At 40.3% G+C, this 15,129-nt stretch overlaps 1 protein-coding gene across 4 annotated transcripts in view; it reads right to left on the minus strand.

Moving 5' to 3' along the window:
• anks1b (ankyrin repeat and sterile alpha motif domain containing 1B) overlaps positions 1-15,129 on the minus strand; it is a 166,092-nt gene that overhangs the window by 24,461 nt on the left and 126,502 nt on the right. For all 4 annotated transcript variants that reach the window (XM_072455120.1, XM_072455119.1, XM_072455122.1 and 1 more), the window contains 2 exons: positions 11,200-11,298; positions 10,572-10,724 (listed from right to left, as the gene is read on the minus strand). In XM_072455120.1, coding sequence (XP_072311221.1) covers positions 10,572-10,724; positions 11,200-11,298 — 252 coding nt within the window. The remainder of the gene's footprint in view (positions 1-10,571; positions 10,725-11,199; positions 11,299-15,129) is intronic.

Here is a 15,129-nt window from a genome sequence, read left to right on the forward strand (position 1 = left end):
CCGATCCCAGAGATTTTGACTTGGCAGCACTGTCTCATCTTTTTTAGATCAGTGTTTTACCAACTGTGATATAGCTACTTCTACTTGCACCAAAGGCCTCTTTTGAAACACATGAATTCTAATATGAAATGACGGGAAAATCCACTCTAAAGAGGCATATACTGGAGTATTTAATCTTTTGTCCTGGTTTACAACAAGATTTAAGATTTACTCACGACTGGGGAACAACTGGGAAATCTTTTTTTCATTGTCACACAGGAGTGTCAAAATTGTTTTCACTGAGGGCCGCATTTGGAAACCTATGCCAAGAAAATGAAGTGAATCAATAAAAATGTTGCACTTTATGTAGATTTGATGAGCCACTACGTTTTATCAAGGTTATGACATCAGAATGTTTCCAATTTGTATGTATTTTCTGGACTATTGAATACATTTTAAAGACTTTAGATTCTAAAATTGTGACGATTATGTTTTAGTATTCATGAATATATCTTGACCTGGTTAATCATGATTCTCCATTAAGTTAATAATCTTAGCATCCCTAGTTGGGACATGAAGTCGTCTTGGTTTAGACATTTGTCATGTTTATGGCGACTTAAAAAGCCACGACATTTCTGAAGTGGCACTTGGAATAAAACATTTAGGATCCAGTTCATTTTTCTTTTATGAAAATGCAGCTGAATTAAATATACAACATACCATAGTTTTCATCCACTATAGACAATCATTTACTGTTTATCCGTGGTGGTTTATCCTTGCCCCTCAGTATTTGTTGGATTTATGAACCATGTGCGTCTACCTCAGGCATGTGCCAATACGGCCGATCACCTGCTCCCCGACGGCGCTGACCTCTGCTGCCTCTGGCCAGACACTTTCTCCTCATCGGTCAATATGAGCGGGAAATCACTCACCAGTCACAGACCTCTCTCTGCACTTCCACAGATCAAAGCTCCACTGGGATAGGGTTACTTAAATGAAGTGAGGTCAGAATACATTATGGGCTGGATTGATTATGACATCGATCAGCAAATAGTCAACGTCTTTCCACAAAAACAATGTTTGCAATGGTTTGAAATAGGTAAAGAGTTTGAAAGCGTAGACAAAATTGCGTAATTACTTACAATGGTAGTAATCGATTTTGTCTTTCCATTATGATATCTAATCTCCTGCAGCATCCTCCACTCGCCATGCTCTCTTCCACTCGCCATGCTCTCTTCATCCTTTATTAAAGGCCTGTGTATCATTTAGCACTTGAGCTTTTTCAGCCAGAATAATTACTATTGATTAGCTTTGGCCTCTCAATAAATCACACATTTGCTTAAACACACACTCAGTCTTAGAGTCGACAGACGATGGGCTCATCAGATTTGGACTCTCTATTGTCTACTCTGTACAGGAAAAACACCACATTTACGATGCAAAAATATTGCTAAATGTACAGTGTATTGCTATTGTGTTGTGCCTCAATCAGGCATTTGCACAGAGAACTTGGTCTTGGAGTTAAATAAGGTCGCAAATATCAGCTTGAGGTGCTGCTCTAATCCGGACACAGGATGCTCAGATCTGGAAGAACTAGAGTAAACCAGAGACCATAGGTTACCTAGCAACCAGTGAGGAGAGAAAAGTCGCAGTGAATTGTGGTGTAATAATTTATGTGAAAAAAGACCAATGGAAAAGCTAAATTTGAGGGCTGAGGAATGACTCTTCCAATCAGAGATGAGCGTTAATAAGCCCGCCCACACGAGGACAGATACATCTCCATTAATAGAAGGAGAAGTGTAAGTATGACTGGAAACACAAGAGGGAACGGAGGGGGACATAAAGGGGGACATAAAAACACAAACACAGGGTAAAGACGGTCTTACCAGGGCAACACAAGAGGAAAACTTACTGTACTTACATGTACAAAAGCTCATGAAATGAATCAAAATAAGATCGTGGAAGAACACAGTGGTGGCTTATTTTTATAGGACTACGACATAAGATCAATACATTTTATCAAGAGTTTGCAACATAAAGTGTCGCAACATAAAGCAAAATGTTGATCAAAAATATAGCAACCGGAATATATTTGTATTTATTACTTTGCAGTTTTATTGAATGTGGTTTTATTTGATGGAGAAATAACATGTTTATAACACAATATTCACTCCAGCAGATGAGCCACTGCTGCAACAGATTTTTAGCACGTAAAAATATTTGTTGAAAGTTTGACCTCACCCTGAACTAAAAAGTGGAAATAGAAGAACATGTGCGATGAGCTAAGACATGATGAGCAACAAAGACTAAAAGGCCTTGATAACATAGTACCAGAGAAAGAGGAGTTAATGATAATCATTTAAGGCTTTCACACAACAGCTGTGAGTTACATTTGACATACAGTAACATCACGGAAACAGCGCTACTAATATAACAAGGTAAAGACTTTTATGTGTTTATCAATGTGCGACTCGGATATCATTATTTCTGATCAGCAGACAAACAAACCGGCTGGAGAAAACATCTAAACTAAGCCGCCACAACAGTCGTACAAAATTAGCGGTTTATTAAAAGCAGCCAACGTGATGTCACAGCTTGGCCGCTATAGATAGAGTCAACGCTCGCCCTTCATAAATCTGAGGTTGATCTACGTATCTATAGTTTAACAGTCAAATTGTATACAGGCAAGTAGCTTTAAACTTAACCAAAGTAAATGGACTGTTATTAAAGATTGCGTCTCTAAATCTCAGCGCCCAATACGCACATACTGACCGTGTATCTCGTGACTAATGCTGATCACCAAAGAAAAGAATGTATAATTTGATGTGAATGGCCCAGTGTCCATATGATAAGTGAGGGGTGGATGCACGGGACGGACCTACAGTCAAGTAAAAACAAATAACTCAATTGTCTTTCAGTCCATTGTCTACGCACAGTTGTAACGCAAAAAAGATAACTGCATCCCGTGTCCTATACTTAGATCCAAAACCACCCACAATGTTTTCGCTCTGCACTTCCTTGTATAACAGCTGATCATTGTGAAGTGGCACACTCAGATTTACATTGTATACAGCCAACACACCATCACCAATCAGCCAAAACTCACCGTGATATATTCTTCCAGCTCGTCCCAGATTTCACTCTACTCTTTAATGTACAAGTAAGATGTTGCAAATAAGGAAAAGGCACAAAATTAGAGCATCAGTTGGGCTTATTGCATTTTTTTTCTTGCTCTGCTTTGCTTATCCAAAACTAGATTGACAGACAAGACCTGGCGTGTATACTTTTTCAACTTGTGTAGCTTGGATTTCGTGCCTTTGACGAACTTGCCAACAAAGTGCACATTCCTCAAAAGGCAAAAATAAGCATAGGGTACACGAGGAGGTACGCTCGTGGATCCTTTAGCTGATCCCCATAAATACAAATAAAGTCGAGCTGCACACGGAGCAAATACTGCTGTGCACAACTGGTGAGAGTACAAGAGAATCTATGGGTTACTACAAACATATTTATACACAATTATTAATGCAGAACAGTGAAATAAACTAACAAGGTCAACGATTTCAAATGGTTTTGGTTCTCATACATTTAGAATAATAATAGAAGCTCAGTGATTCTGTTGATAATGTTGTACTACACATACGCAATCTAAATACTAACCACCACATACGCAGTCTACATTCTAACAACCACTCTCTTGCTTCTTAATGATGGTGTATCGCTGTAGAAAGCTTACCTGACTCCACTTTGGTTGAGACTTCTTCCAAATGAAGGCTTGTGAAGGGTCCTCACTTGCTTTCTGTAGCTTGTGGCTCTACTCTTGGACGGAGCCGATCACTGATGACTTTCACCCGTCTCTAGCAGCTTCCAAAGCGCTCCGTGCTTCATCCCTCGCCTCCTCAAAACCAGCTTTGTCTCCGTTCCTCTCGCACTCTGCAGGTTTCCAGCGCTCTCCAACTCCTCCTCTTTCCCTCTACTACAGCTTGCGGCAGCCAGACAACATCTCCTACATGTCTCTGCCTGAGCTCTCCCTCGCTCTCCTCTCTCTCTGTGTACACACACTTGTGTGTCCCCCCCCCCGCCCCGCCCTCCCTCTCGCTGCTCCGCCCCCTCCCAATCGAGCCGTCACTATGGAGACACCGGCCCATACCGCGACAGGCAGGAGCAGGCTCACGTGCATGGAGCAGTACAATGCAGAGGTTAAAGGAACTCTATGACGGACCAAGAATATGAGTTGCTTTATGATTAGGATAACTTAAGTGGCAAAAATTCAGAGACCATTAGAATTGAATTTCTATAGGTAAAATTCCAAAAATGGAAAGGATAGATGGATACCTGTGGAATGTACTTTCGACTGCATTTAAACAAACACAATAAATATTGGTCAAGGACTGGATTGAAATAATATTGGGCATTTATAAAATGAAAAAACTCACTTTTGCAGTGCATTTGAAAATGGACATGTTTGCCAGACACTGGGAGAACTGGGACAAATGGAGATACATCCCAGACGGACTTTATAGTGGCTACACTTTCTGTGTCTGTCTTTTCACTCTTTGTGTCTTATGTTTCTATTATGTTTTTGTTTTATAGTAATGCAAATCAATTGAACAAGTCCTACAATCTAGGAAATACAGGTAAATTGAAATACATGTGCAATTGTAAATCATCTTAATTACCTATAAAATATAGTGTTGTTTATATCCCAAATACATAATCACAAAAATGTGAGCCTGAAGAGGAAGTAAGAGGGCTAAATAAGGCTATAAAGAAGCACATTTACAGGAAAGAACACCGCAGAGGTACATTCATGTCCGGAGGCAAATCCACCCACTTCTGCATTAACACCAGAAAACACTCACCACTGTTTTTCCATAGAAATTACGTGATTTACGTGATTCATCTCTACTATAGTAAATGGACATACTAACCCGTGCTGCGCTTGGAGCAAAGATCAAGAGAAATATTTGTGCGGATGACATTTAATTGTAGAAATGCCACTAATCCAGCAAAACCAGGACTAATTAAACTAAGATTAATGGGGCTAAAATATGCTAAAGGGGTTAAATCAGCTAAATAAACCAGGGCAAAGATGATACGTAAGATCTTAAAGGTTCACTATGGACGTTCTCTGGTGGAGGGTCTGCAACATGCTCATGGAGATGCAGTTGCTTTGCCTGAAATGTTCCGGAGTATAGTTTTAAACTGATCTATTTTGCATTTATTCATTTACAGGCATTTTTATTGCCAAAAAAAAAAAAACTTAATAGGTGAAGTCACCCGAGTGTCTCCCAGATTTATGCCATTTTATGAAACCTTCCAGGCAAAACAGTAACATCTCTAAGAGCAACAGAAAGTGTGCTCTTAGAGATGTTCTAGTGGCAACGACTGGCACCAGAACCACCGACGGTACCTGTACTACAGTTTGAGAACCACTGGTATAGGATACACTCCTGCAACAAAGACACAGCCATCTGGTGCCGGCTGAGACCGAGACCAATCTGTCCATTTGGAGCCATGACAGAGGAGGTGACAAGCATAGGAACATGGCATACATAAAAAGTCCTTGGATCTGTGTCAGCAAATGTAATTCAGCCCTCAAAAGCACATAAAAAACCAACCTAATTCATTTATACAAAGTGCACATATCTGGTCTCTATGGTAACTAGTAGCTGTCATGGCAACCGAGTACAAGACTATCATCAGGACCAGTCTCGATTTACTTCTTTGACTCATCATCTTGTTACACACAAACCACTTTGTTGGAATCTCATTGTGAAATTTTGTTAGAGACTAATTTTGAAATAAAGATGTGGCAAGAAAAGCGATTCAAGGACAAGTTTGGCCATGAATTATACCTAAAATCCCATGAAGCCCAGAGGCCTTCACATGAGCGAGTGAGGAAGCACAAGCCCTCACGACCGCAGGAGAGGATGAAACTGAATGTCATTAAAGTCATTTCTGTAGTGTGTACATCCAACATATTCTGTTATAACATATTCTATATTCTATATTCTTTTCTTCTGTATCTACCTCTGTATCTATCTGCGTTGCATCAATGACATTTCTCCATGTGGGACAATAAAGGAATATCTTATCTTATCTTAAAGTTTTTGTATTCTACGTATATGTATGTTATTTTCTTGTGTCATTTTAGATTTTGTCCAAGGACTAGTGTCAAAGACAGTTTGAAAAAACTACAATGCAACTATATAGAAATATTGATGAGCTGTAAAAAAAAAATCAACCATAGCAATTTTGAAGAATTATTGTTTTTTTGTTTCTTTGATGTATTGATACATATAAGGACAAAGAATGATTTATTTATTATTTTAGTTTTGTTTAGTTCATCAATTATATTTGGCTATTTTGTCAAATCTGATCAAACTTATACTTTTAATTCCCAATTATTAAATAATATAATGTGCATATAAAATATGAAAAAATGTATACATCAAATATGGGCCTGTAATGTAAAAACAAATTATATATTGTTGCAGAAAAATATTGCGATAAATGATAAGATTGAGACAACTTTCTGCTACTGACAGGACAATCCCAGAGTAAACCCTTTTCTAAATGTACAGTATCATTCAAAGAAATGAGCTTCAACAAATAAATTAACAGAATTAACCTAATTAATTATTATTAATTAGCCATAAAAGTTAGGTATTCAATCCTCTACAGCTAAAACCGTAGTGTATTACAGAAAAAAAAAGCAAAAGCAGAAAATGTTTCAGGTATGATCTGTTGAATGATAAGTCAATATAGTAATTATCATGAAAGGCCTAATGACATAAAGGATGTGAAAAATGTATGTTGGGGTAAAGCTCACAGGCCACACAATCACAGGTCACTGTGGAAACCCCCACCCAGTCCCCACTTGTTCACAGTCATTTAAAGGCGCTATCCCCGGTGATATCAGGGTTCACTCATGTAGAAAACATTACTGAAATCACTCCTGAAGGACCACAGACTATCTGCTCTCCACCAGCACAGAAGCGCCTTTCCAAAACCAAATCCATTTCTAATTGCCTCGCACCAGCTCTCTGAGGACGCACTTGAAATGAGAACAATTTGCAGCCTTGACGCAGTACTCGAGTACAATCAAACAAACACACGGACAACAGTGCCATCTAGTGGTGACAAATAAGCAATGACTGCATCTTAACATACCGCAGAGACATGAATACATATTCAGCATAATATTCAGCAGAGGGAGAAAGAAACAGTGGTGAATAACAGACAAGCGTGCTCTTATATCAGTGCTGTGACATATACATGAATTTCTATAGATTAAAGTCATCAAAAAATAATACAGATGCGAATCAATACTAAAACTAGAATAATCAATATTGACAAAATAACTGTATATAAGACAACATTTTACGTCACAACACAATTAAAACATTTAATTATCACTGTCAACAGTATTGATATGGATATTGAATTTTAGTATTGTGATATTGTAGCTATAGTATTTATATTTAAAGTGAATAGTAAACTGGTAAATACGGCATACTTGCGTACATACTTGAGTGATTATGTATTATTTGGTGCAGTAGGAGAATACGACTAAAAGCTTTTACTCTTTAAATGAGAAATGATTAAGAAGACCCGCATTAATCACCACCATCACCAGCAAGTGAAGGCTAATTAGCTCAACCCATTGAGTTTGCAGATTAATAATACAATTTTTAGGGGGAAATTCGAATTAATAAGTGCTGCTTAACTTCTGAATAATGTATTTTCAATTATTTTTCAATATAAAAGCAGCATATACGTTTTGTCTGCTCTGTTTTGTTAGATAACATTTATTTAACTGTCTGGAATAAGGAGAAAAAGAGAAATCATGGCCAAAGCTACAGTGAGAGTGTATTACATTGAATGCCCTTTGTGAAGATCAAATGTTAAGGCAGATTTGACCTGTGAGATTGATGCAAATACAAGAGTCCTGACACAGCTCTGGGGCCAAAGCAAAGAGCAGTCCTCCAGCGTTCAGTGCACCACATATTAACCGTTTCAACCTTGCACTGTGAAAGAAGCATTCATAAACCAAACTGCATATTTATACAAAACATTTGATATGTGTTGAATACGCCAGCTCGATAACAGAAAAAATAACCGCCAGAATTATTATTAGGGTCATAATTGACATCATGATTATTGATTTGGTCTAAATTTTGAAGGGCAAATTTTGCACTCATGTCATTCACAACAGAGACAAACACAGAAAGGACCGTTTAGCAAGCTTTATTACGTGGGTTATTTGGCGCTCAGACCCCGGCAGAAGACATTGCGATTATGGGCTCTCCATAATATTATTGTATTAGATGTCTCTCCCCGGGGCCTGGAGACTGGTGGTGGTAGATATGGTGAGAAGGTAGAGAGGATGATTAGGATGAGAGGGATGCAGTGGAGGTGGAGGGGAGGTGGTGGGTCACAGTACGGTCTGAAGCGCCAGAGTTTAACTGCATGAGGGTTTAAATGGGGCCGGCTGTGCACTGATTGGGAGCAGAGGAGGTGCGGCATGCCATGGGGAGGAGTGAGTCGGGCGCGTTGATTGAGGCTGGAGAGCGGGTGTGCTCTGGTGTAGCAGTGGACGTAGATCGGGTGGAGTTAGGTCTTCCAGGCTGAATTTACGCAGGCTTAATTTCATAATTGCATTTAATTTATGTCTTATTTTGTAATTAATTGGCGCATAACTATAATGATCGTTAAGAACTGATTAATCACTGCCCAAGGGTTGAACACATAACAGTGAATCCACGCTATAGATCAAATTAAGTGTCAGGTCTACTTTGTCTTTATGAAGTGGTTCCACTGCAGTCTGTGACTCCATCTCACAGGTACACTGACCTCTGACGCTCAGGCGACGCCGGAGGAGCTGCAGAGCACTTATTATGGGCCAGCTCAGCTATAAGAACGACTGCGGCTAAAAGGTTGTGGCTTCAAATCAGTATCAGCAATAAAGTTAAAGAACTATAGCATCTGTTTGTATCTTACATGTGCCTTATGAAAGCCGATGTTTAAATCAGCGTAACGTTTTGTCATTCGAGTTGTGTTTTGGATTGTTCGTTCACAATTCCACAATGCCTGGATGTATCACATTTTGGCATGGTTTACCAAGGAACATCCGAGCTTGATTCTTACAACACTTTCTAAACAAGATAAGTGCATTACTGTCCAAACATAGAGTTGCACAGCATAAATATTCGGTGTGCACGAATGATAGGTATGAATGTGGATGTCCTAATGCAAAAAGACCAAATTACAGACCTTTACACCTCTATACTACAACACATGTATGCTTAACACGTTCACACGTTGGCTGCCTCACATATGCGTTTACACAGCCTCACACACAGACAGTGCGCAGTGTGTGGGCGGTATCCCCAGTGCCGTCAAACATCTTGCATCCCACATGCTTATATAACTCCCTCTCCACCTCCTCCAGCCGATCACTCATCTCTTTATCCTCCACTGGGAAGGAAACATCAATTTCCCCCATCTCCATTCCATTCAAAATGCTTCGCAATCAGGGGTGATTTGGTTCCACTCGGGATATCAAAGGAGCACATCGTTTTGATGAAATACAACGGCGGAGCTACCCTCTCCTAAGTCAAGATGTTACAGAGTGTGTGACGCAATCTGCACCACTTGTAGCAAATGTCTGATCCAGCTTTAAATGTTACTGGTGAAAAGTAAATCGTATTGAAAAAGGAGCTTATGCTTAAACTAGAAATGTATATACTGTACTCAAGTATAGTTTATTAGACAAGCCTGAGCCATTATTATTATCATTACTACCAAATAAATGCAGAACCTCCCATCTCATCTGACCTTTGGCATCAATCACAAATTCACTGAAAGAATAAGTCCCAGTTCGCCTTTATCTGAGGCATTGGCTTGTTATTTGAAGAGAAGAGATACAGTAACTTGATTAATTTATATTTCAAAGCACTGCAGGTACATCTATTCTTCACAGCTGCAAAAAGTGTCCAACAATAAACAATATAATGTACATGTTTTTGCTGATAGGAATACCTAGTTTTTACCTGGTATGTCTAGACCCAAAAGCTTTCTAAAGACCACATTATACACAATTGCTTTTGTATCTTAAGCTTAAAGTTTGGGCTTTTCAAGTCTCAAGAGCCACTTATTGTTCACTCTGCTGTGAAGGTGAAACAAGACAAAGACTTAAAAAACATCAGAAAATAAAATGCAAAGTGTAGATGTGATCTGTCACTGAAGCTGTGTCAGATAATGCATTCCATCAGCGATATATCTTAAACAGGGTATTTCTGACGCACTTCACACACAGTTTTTCACATAATTTACGAAAATGTAATTGAATGTCATTGTCATAAATGTAAAGTACCATGAATGAATAAGGATGTTACTTTGTTAAAGTGCATGTATCGCCTTTAACCTATTGATACGAGTTATCGATCTGGTTCCTGGAAACAATAAAGATCTATGACACAGAGATCTATATTGTCCGTTTGGAAACAATAATGTATGGTTGATATTATCTTCGAAAAACAGCGTTTGTGGATCAAGAACAACAACAAAAAAGTCAAGACACTTACATTGATGAGCTCTATCTCCCAGATCTTCTTGACCAGCTCCATGGAGGTGTAGCCATTCACAAGGAAAGACTTAGTGTAGTCCCCAAGCTCCAGAGACTCCAGCCACTCTGCCACTGAGGTGGGGTTGTTCCCATCGTAACCAATAGGCCTCACCTACAGAAAACACACACAGGAACACTGCACATTAGGGTCATTTCTTTCCTACATTTGCACTGAGACTGTCGACAGGTGAAATACAGGAGCTATTTTTGTAATACAGTACATCTTTTTTTATGAGGTCCCAACACAAACTCAAGACCAACATTTCTTTAGCCAAATATGGGTTTTATTTGTTACTATTCAAAACCTGGCTATAATAAAAAAATAACAAATTAATCATAGTGGGGAGATAAATTATAATACATTTTTTGGTATTGAAAAAGTTTTAAAAGGAGTACAATGGATCACTAACGAGGGACTACACCAACTTGTATTAGTATTGATTCATAAAGTTGCTTGTTTTCTTTCCTACAGTTGATTAATCAGTTTATCTAAAACCAGCTAAAGAAATATATTGTTCTGGAGATTAAAATAGCAAGTAATTAAACAGTAATAAGTCAGAATGAATGTCCGATGTTGTTGTACTGACCCTGGGGAGCAGACGTATGGCCTGGAGAAGTCGTTGTCTGTGGGCAGAATTAAGGATCCCAATCTCCAGCAGGTCCTGGTCCTCCACCACATTACTTCCCTGAAAGTAACAAATATGGCATAAGCATCTCTTCAACAAAGCAGTTACAGTGGTTGTCCTCCCAAAGCCCTTTAGGTTGTACTTTTCATCAAACGTTTACAGATACCGTTAACAAATACCTCTACATACATAAAATGCAATATAATAAAAGGAGCTTTTGTTAACTTTTATGGAGAGGTGTCCCAAACCAGCATGTCTCCTTGGAAATGATCTAAATTGCATTTTTTTTGTCTTGAAAAACATGCATTCTTCCAGAGAGTGGGGTCACCTTTCCACAGAGCTGACCGGCCAGACTTGGCCTAGTGGCAGCACCTCCTTGTCTCCATGGATAATAGAGATAGATAATATTAATGACATACTGTAGAATATCCTAGGTAAAGCAATACCATCTCCATGGAGACAAGCAGTTGGCAAACCCAGAAAGGTTAGTGCACCTTTAAGTGAAATAAACATGACAAACAATCACTGAAATTGAAAGTAAAGGGATTTCTCTCTCATGATTTGTTTTGACAATGACACGTTTGCACACTAATACTGATCGTAGGATATGCTAAATGTACAAACCAGCCTGAAATCCTCCACTAATTAAAACCAGCACAACTGCTGCTATACAATGACTGCGACAAAGAGGTTTCCATTGTCAGCCCTCAGCCCATTCACAGAACACAAACGCACAGCAGGTCTGCATAAGGCACACTTTCCCCTTTAATGAATCCAGTGGCAGACATTGGTCAGTCAGCCTCCTGCAGAGAGGCAGACTGAGCAGGCTTCATACTTGCACATAATTAAAGGTGAGAGCGGAGGGAGCTGAGGTGCAGTCACAAAGCTGCTGCACAAGCAAAAGTGAAAAGTGTCACTGTTACAGACTGGGGGAGTAATTGCTGAAATAGTCATAGATAAATATATGAAGTAGAGAAGACATGTGGATGCTGTCCGAGCAACATCAACCCAACTGTCTGTCACACATGATTGAATGGTGACATTTACTGGGCAAAGCGAACATGAAGGAGCGAGATACAAGATTTGAGTGTTCTTCCTCAGTCCATACACAGCAGTCTGACATTGTATCTCAATAAATGAGATAGACATCTACCAATTGTACACAGAGATAGAACAGAAGGTACACACTTAAGTATCTTATAGTGAAGGGACAAGATCTCATGCACACAGAATAATCCCATTTGGCTTGGACAAAAAAAGGGTCAATTTTGTTGAGTTAATCCTTTTGAGAAAGCGTATTTCCATTAGCAGTGCGACAATGACAGCAAGAATATAAAATCCCAAATGGAGAACTGAACTGCACAATTTATTTATTATAATTTAATCCAAAATCTTGTCCTCGTCTCATCCCATCGATAGCTTCTTATACAATAACTCATAGTTAATACTGAGCACAAATAAAGACATTAAAAAGTGTACATTTTTAGGTGAGCGTCCGCCACCTGCTTGTTTCCATGGAGATGTTATTGCTTTGCCTGGAATGTTCCATGGAAACAAGCAGATGACCCCACCAGGCTAAGTTACAGGTCAGATCTGTGGAGAGGAGAGCCTGGTCATCTGCTCATAAAAATAATGTGTTTTTAAGTTTTTTTTTGCAATAATAACACTTTTTAATAAATAGTAATAATAATATAAATGTTCATGGTGTTTTAGTGTTGTTCTGTGACAAAGATAAGGAAGGGCCTCTGGCATAAAACATGCAGCCTGCAAAGTAATTTACCAAACATTACTGGAAAAAATAATATTGTTGTTCTGAATCACATTTAGAACTCATAACTTCAATCCTAAAGCCCCAAACACTAATAATTTCTATATTGTAGGGAACATTTTACACTCCACTCTCCATATAATGCTGTTATATTATTTATAACAGCATTACAAATAATTTATAATATATAGATGTATAATAATAATAAATAATAAATAAATAAAAGTGGGGAGTCAAAAATTATTTAACTGTTCTTCTATTAGGCAAAGTATGTTCATTTGTAGAGCACAATTTGTACAGCAGGTAATAACAAACAGAAAAGGATGCTTCAAAATCACAAAAACAAACAACATTTACTGTTGTGTTGAGTGCAGATAAAATCGTATCAGTCGTAGACATAGCTAAACAGATGAGCCTAGAATAAAGCGGGGATGAATTAATGAATGGGTGTATAGTCGCTTGTTCGTTCCATTCGATTAAGCAGACTTAGCCGGTGTGAGAGAGCAGTTCATAGATCAGCTCCCAGTCTGTTTGACACGGCTCTGAGAGGAGACCGGGCTGGACTTACTGCAACTTCGAAACACAGTAATGAGACGAGAAGTCAGACAGAGGGAGGCAGAGGGAGGCAGAGGGAGGCAGAGGGAGGCAGGGGGAGGCAGAGGGAGGCAGAGGGAGGCAGAGGGAGGCAGAGGGAGGCAGAGGGAGGCAGAGGGAGGCAGAGGGAGGCAGAGGGAGGCAGGGGGAGGCAGAGGGAGGCAGAGGGAGGGAGGGGAAGGCAGAGGGAGGCAGGGGGAGGCAGAGGGAGGCAGAGGGAGGCAGAGGGAGGCAGGGGGAGGCAGGGGGAGGCAGGGGGAGGCAGGGGGAGGCAGAGGGAGGCAGGGGGAGGCAGAGGGAGGCAGAGGGAGGCAGAGGGAGGCAGAGGGAGGCAGGGGGAGGCAGGGGGAGGCAGGGGGAGGCAGGGGGAGGCAGAGGGAGGCAGAGGGAGGCAGGGGGAGGCAAAGGGAGGCAGAGGGAGGCAGAGGGAGGCAGAGGGAGGCAGGGGGGGGCAGGGGGAGGCAGGGGGAGGCAGGGGGAGGCAGGGGGAGGCAGAGGGAGGCAGGGGGAGGCAGAGGGAGGCAGAGGGAGGCAGAGGGAGGCAGAGGGAGGCAGAGGGAGGCAGAGGGAGGCAGGGGGAGGCAAAGGGAGGCAGAGGGAGGCAGGGGGGGCAGGGGGAGGCAGAGGGAGGCAGGGGGAGGCAGAGGGAGGCAGGGGGAGGCAGGGGCATTCAAAGGCATGACTTATTGTTCCCTGTTGGAGCTAGAGACAGATTTCCTTAATGTTCGATTCATCTCTCCAAAGCTCCAATTCCCAGTTTCCTAAACCAGAAAGCAAGTACTTAACAGATGTCTTTTTGTTGAAGATAAGAGTGTGACCAGTGTAGACAAAGCCCAGTTTGTGCTTCTGAACAACAACCATATTATCTTAAAGTTGTACAAAACGACAAACGTAACCCAGCAAAGAATGTTGGTACAACATTGGAGAATCAAAATGTTGTCAACACGTCAATAAGGTGCAAGTTCAACACAACTCTCTCTCTGCCGCCTCAGATAAAGCCTGAATTCACTGGAGCAGCACAGCATTCATGCACTCGCATCTCGCACATGAGTGAGAAATCATCCTTAATCTTGTCATTTCCACCATCAGCACCGTACACTGCTGGATCATATGCCATATTTCACAGTCAGTTCATGTTTAACTAGAGTCAGAGGACTATGCAAGGTGAACAGGCCACTTAGCTGCAGAATGAAGCCATAAAGTAGACAGACGTGAGAGCCAATTAGAGCTAAGGTGTGCAACATATATCAGTGATGCAAAGTCGTCAGGACATAAGGATGTCTTCGCTCAAACCTCATTAAAATGATTTTTCGAGTAGGTGGTAAAATGATGAAATTATGCTTTTAAATAAGGGGGCAAATTATACCCTCAGCATATACTCTACAGTGAAGATGACCACTTTTCTGTGTATAATCCTAAACAACAAGCTTCAACACAACAACAAGACACTCAAAGAGTCTATAAGCACAGAATGCCTCTAGGCAATGACAATTTAATGAAACATTTGTCAATATTTTACTTCAACTGCC

Source organism: Eucyclogobius newberryi, unplaced genomic scaffold (genome assembly GCF_026437365.1).
Source record: "Eucyclogobius newberryi isolate DKJ021-1_F unplaced genomic scaffold, fEucNew1.0.hap1 SCAF_2, whole genome shotgun sequence".
Lineage (NCBI taxonomy): Eukaryota > Metazoa > Chordata > Actinopteri > Gobiiformes > Gobiidae > Eucyclogobius > Eucyclogobius newberryi.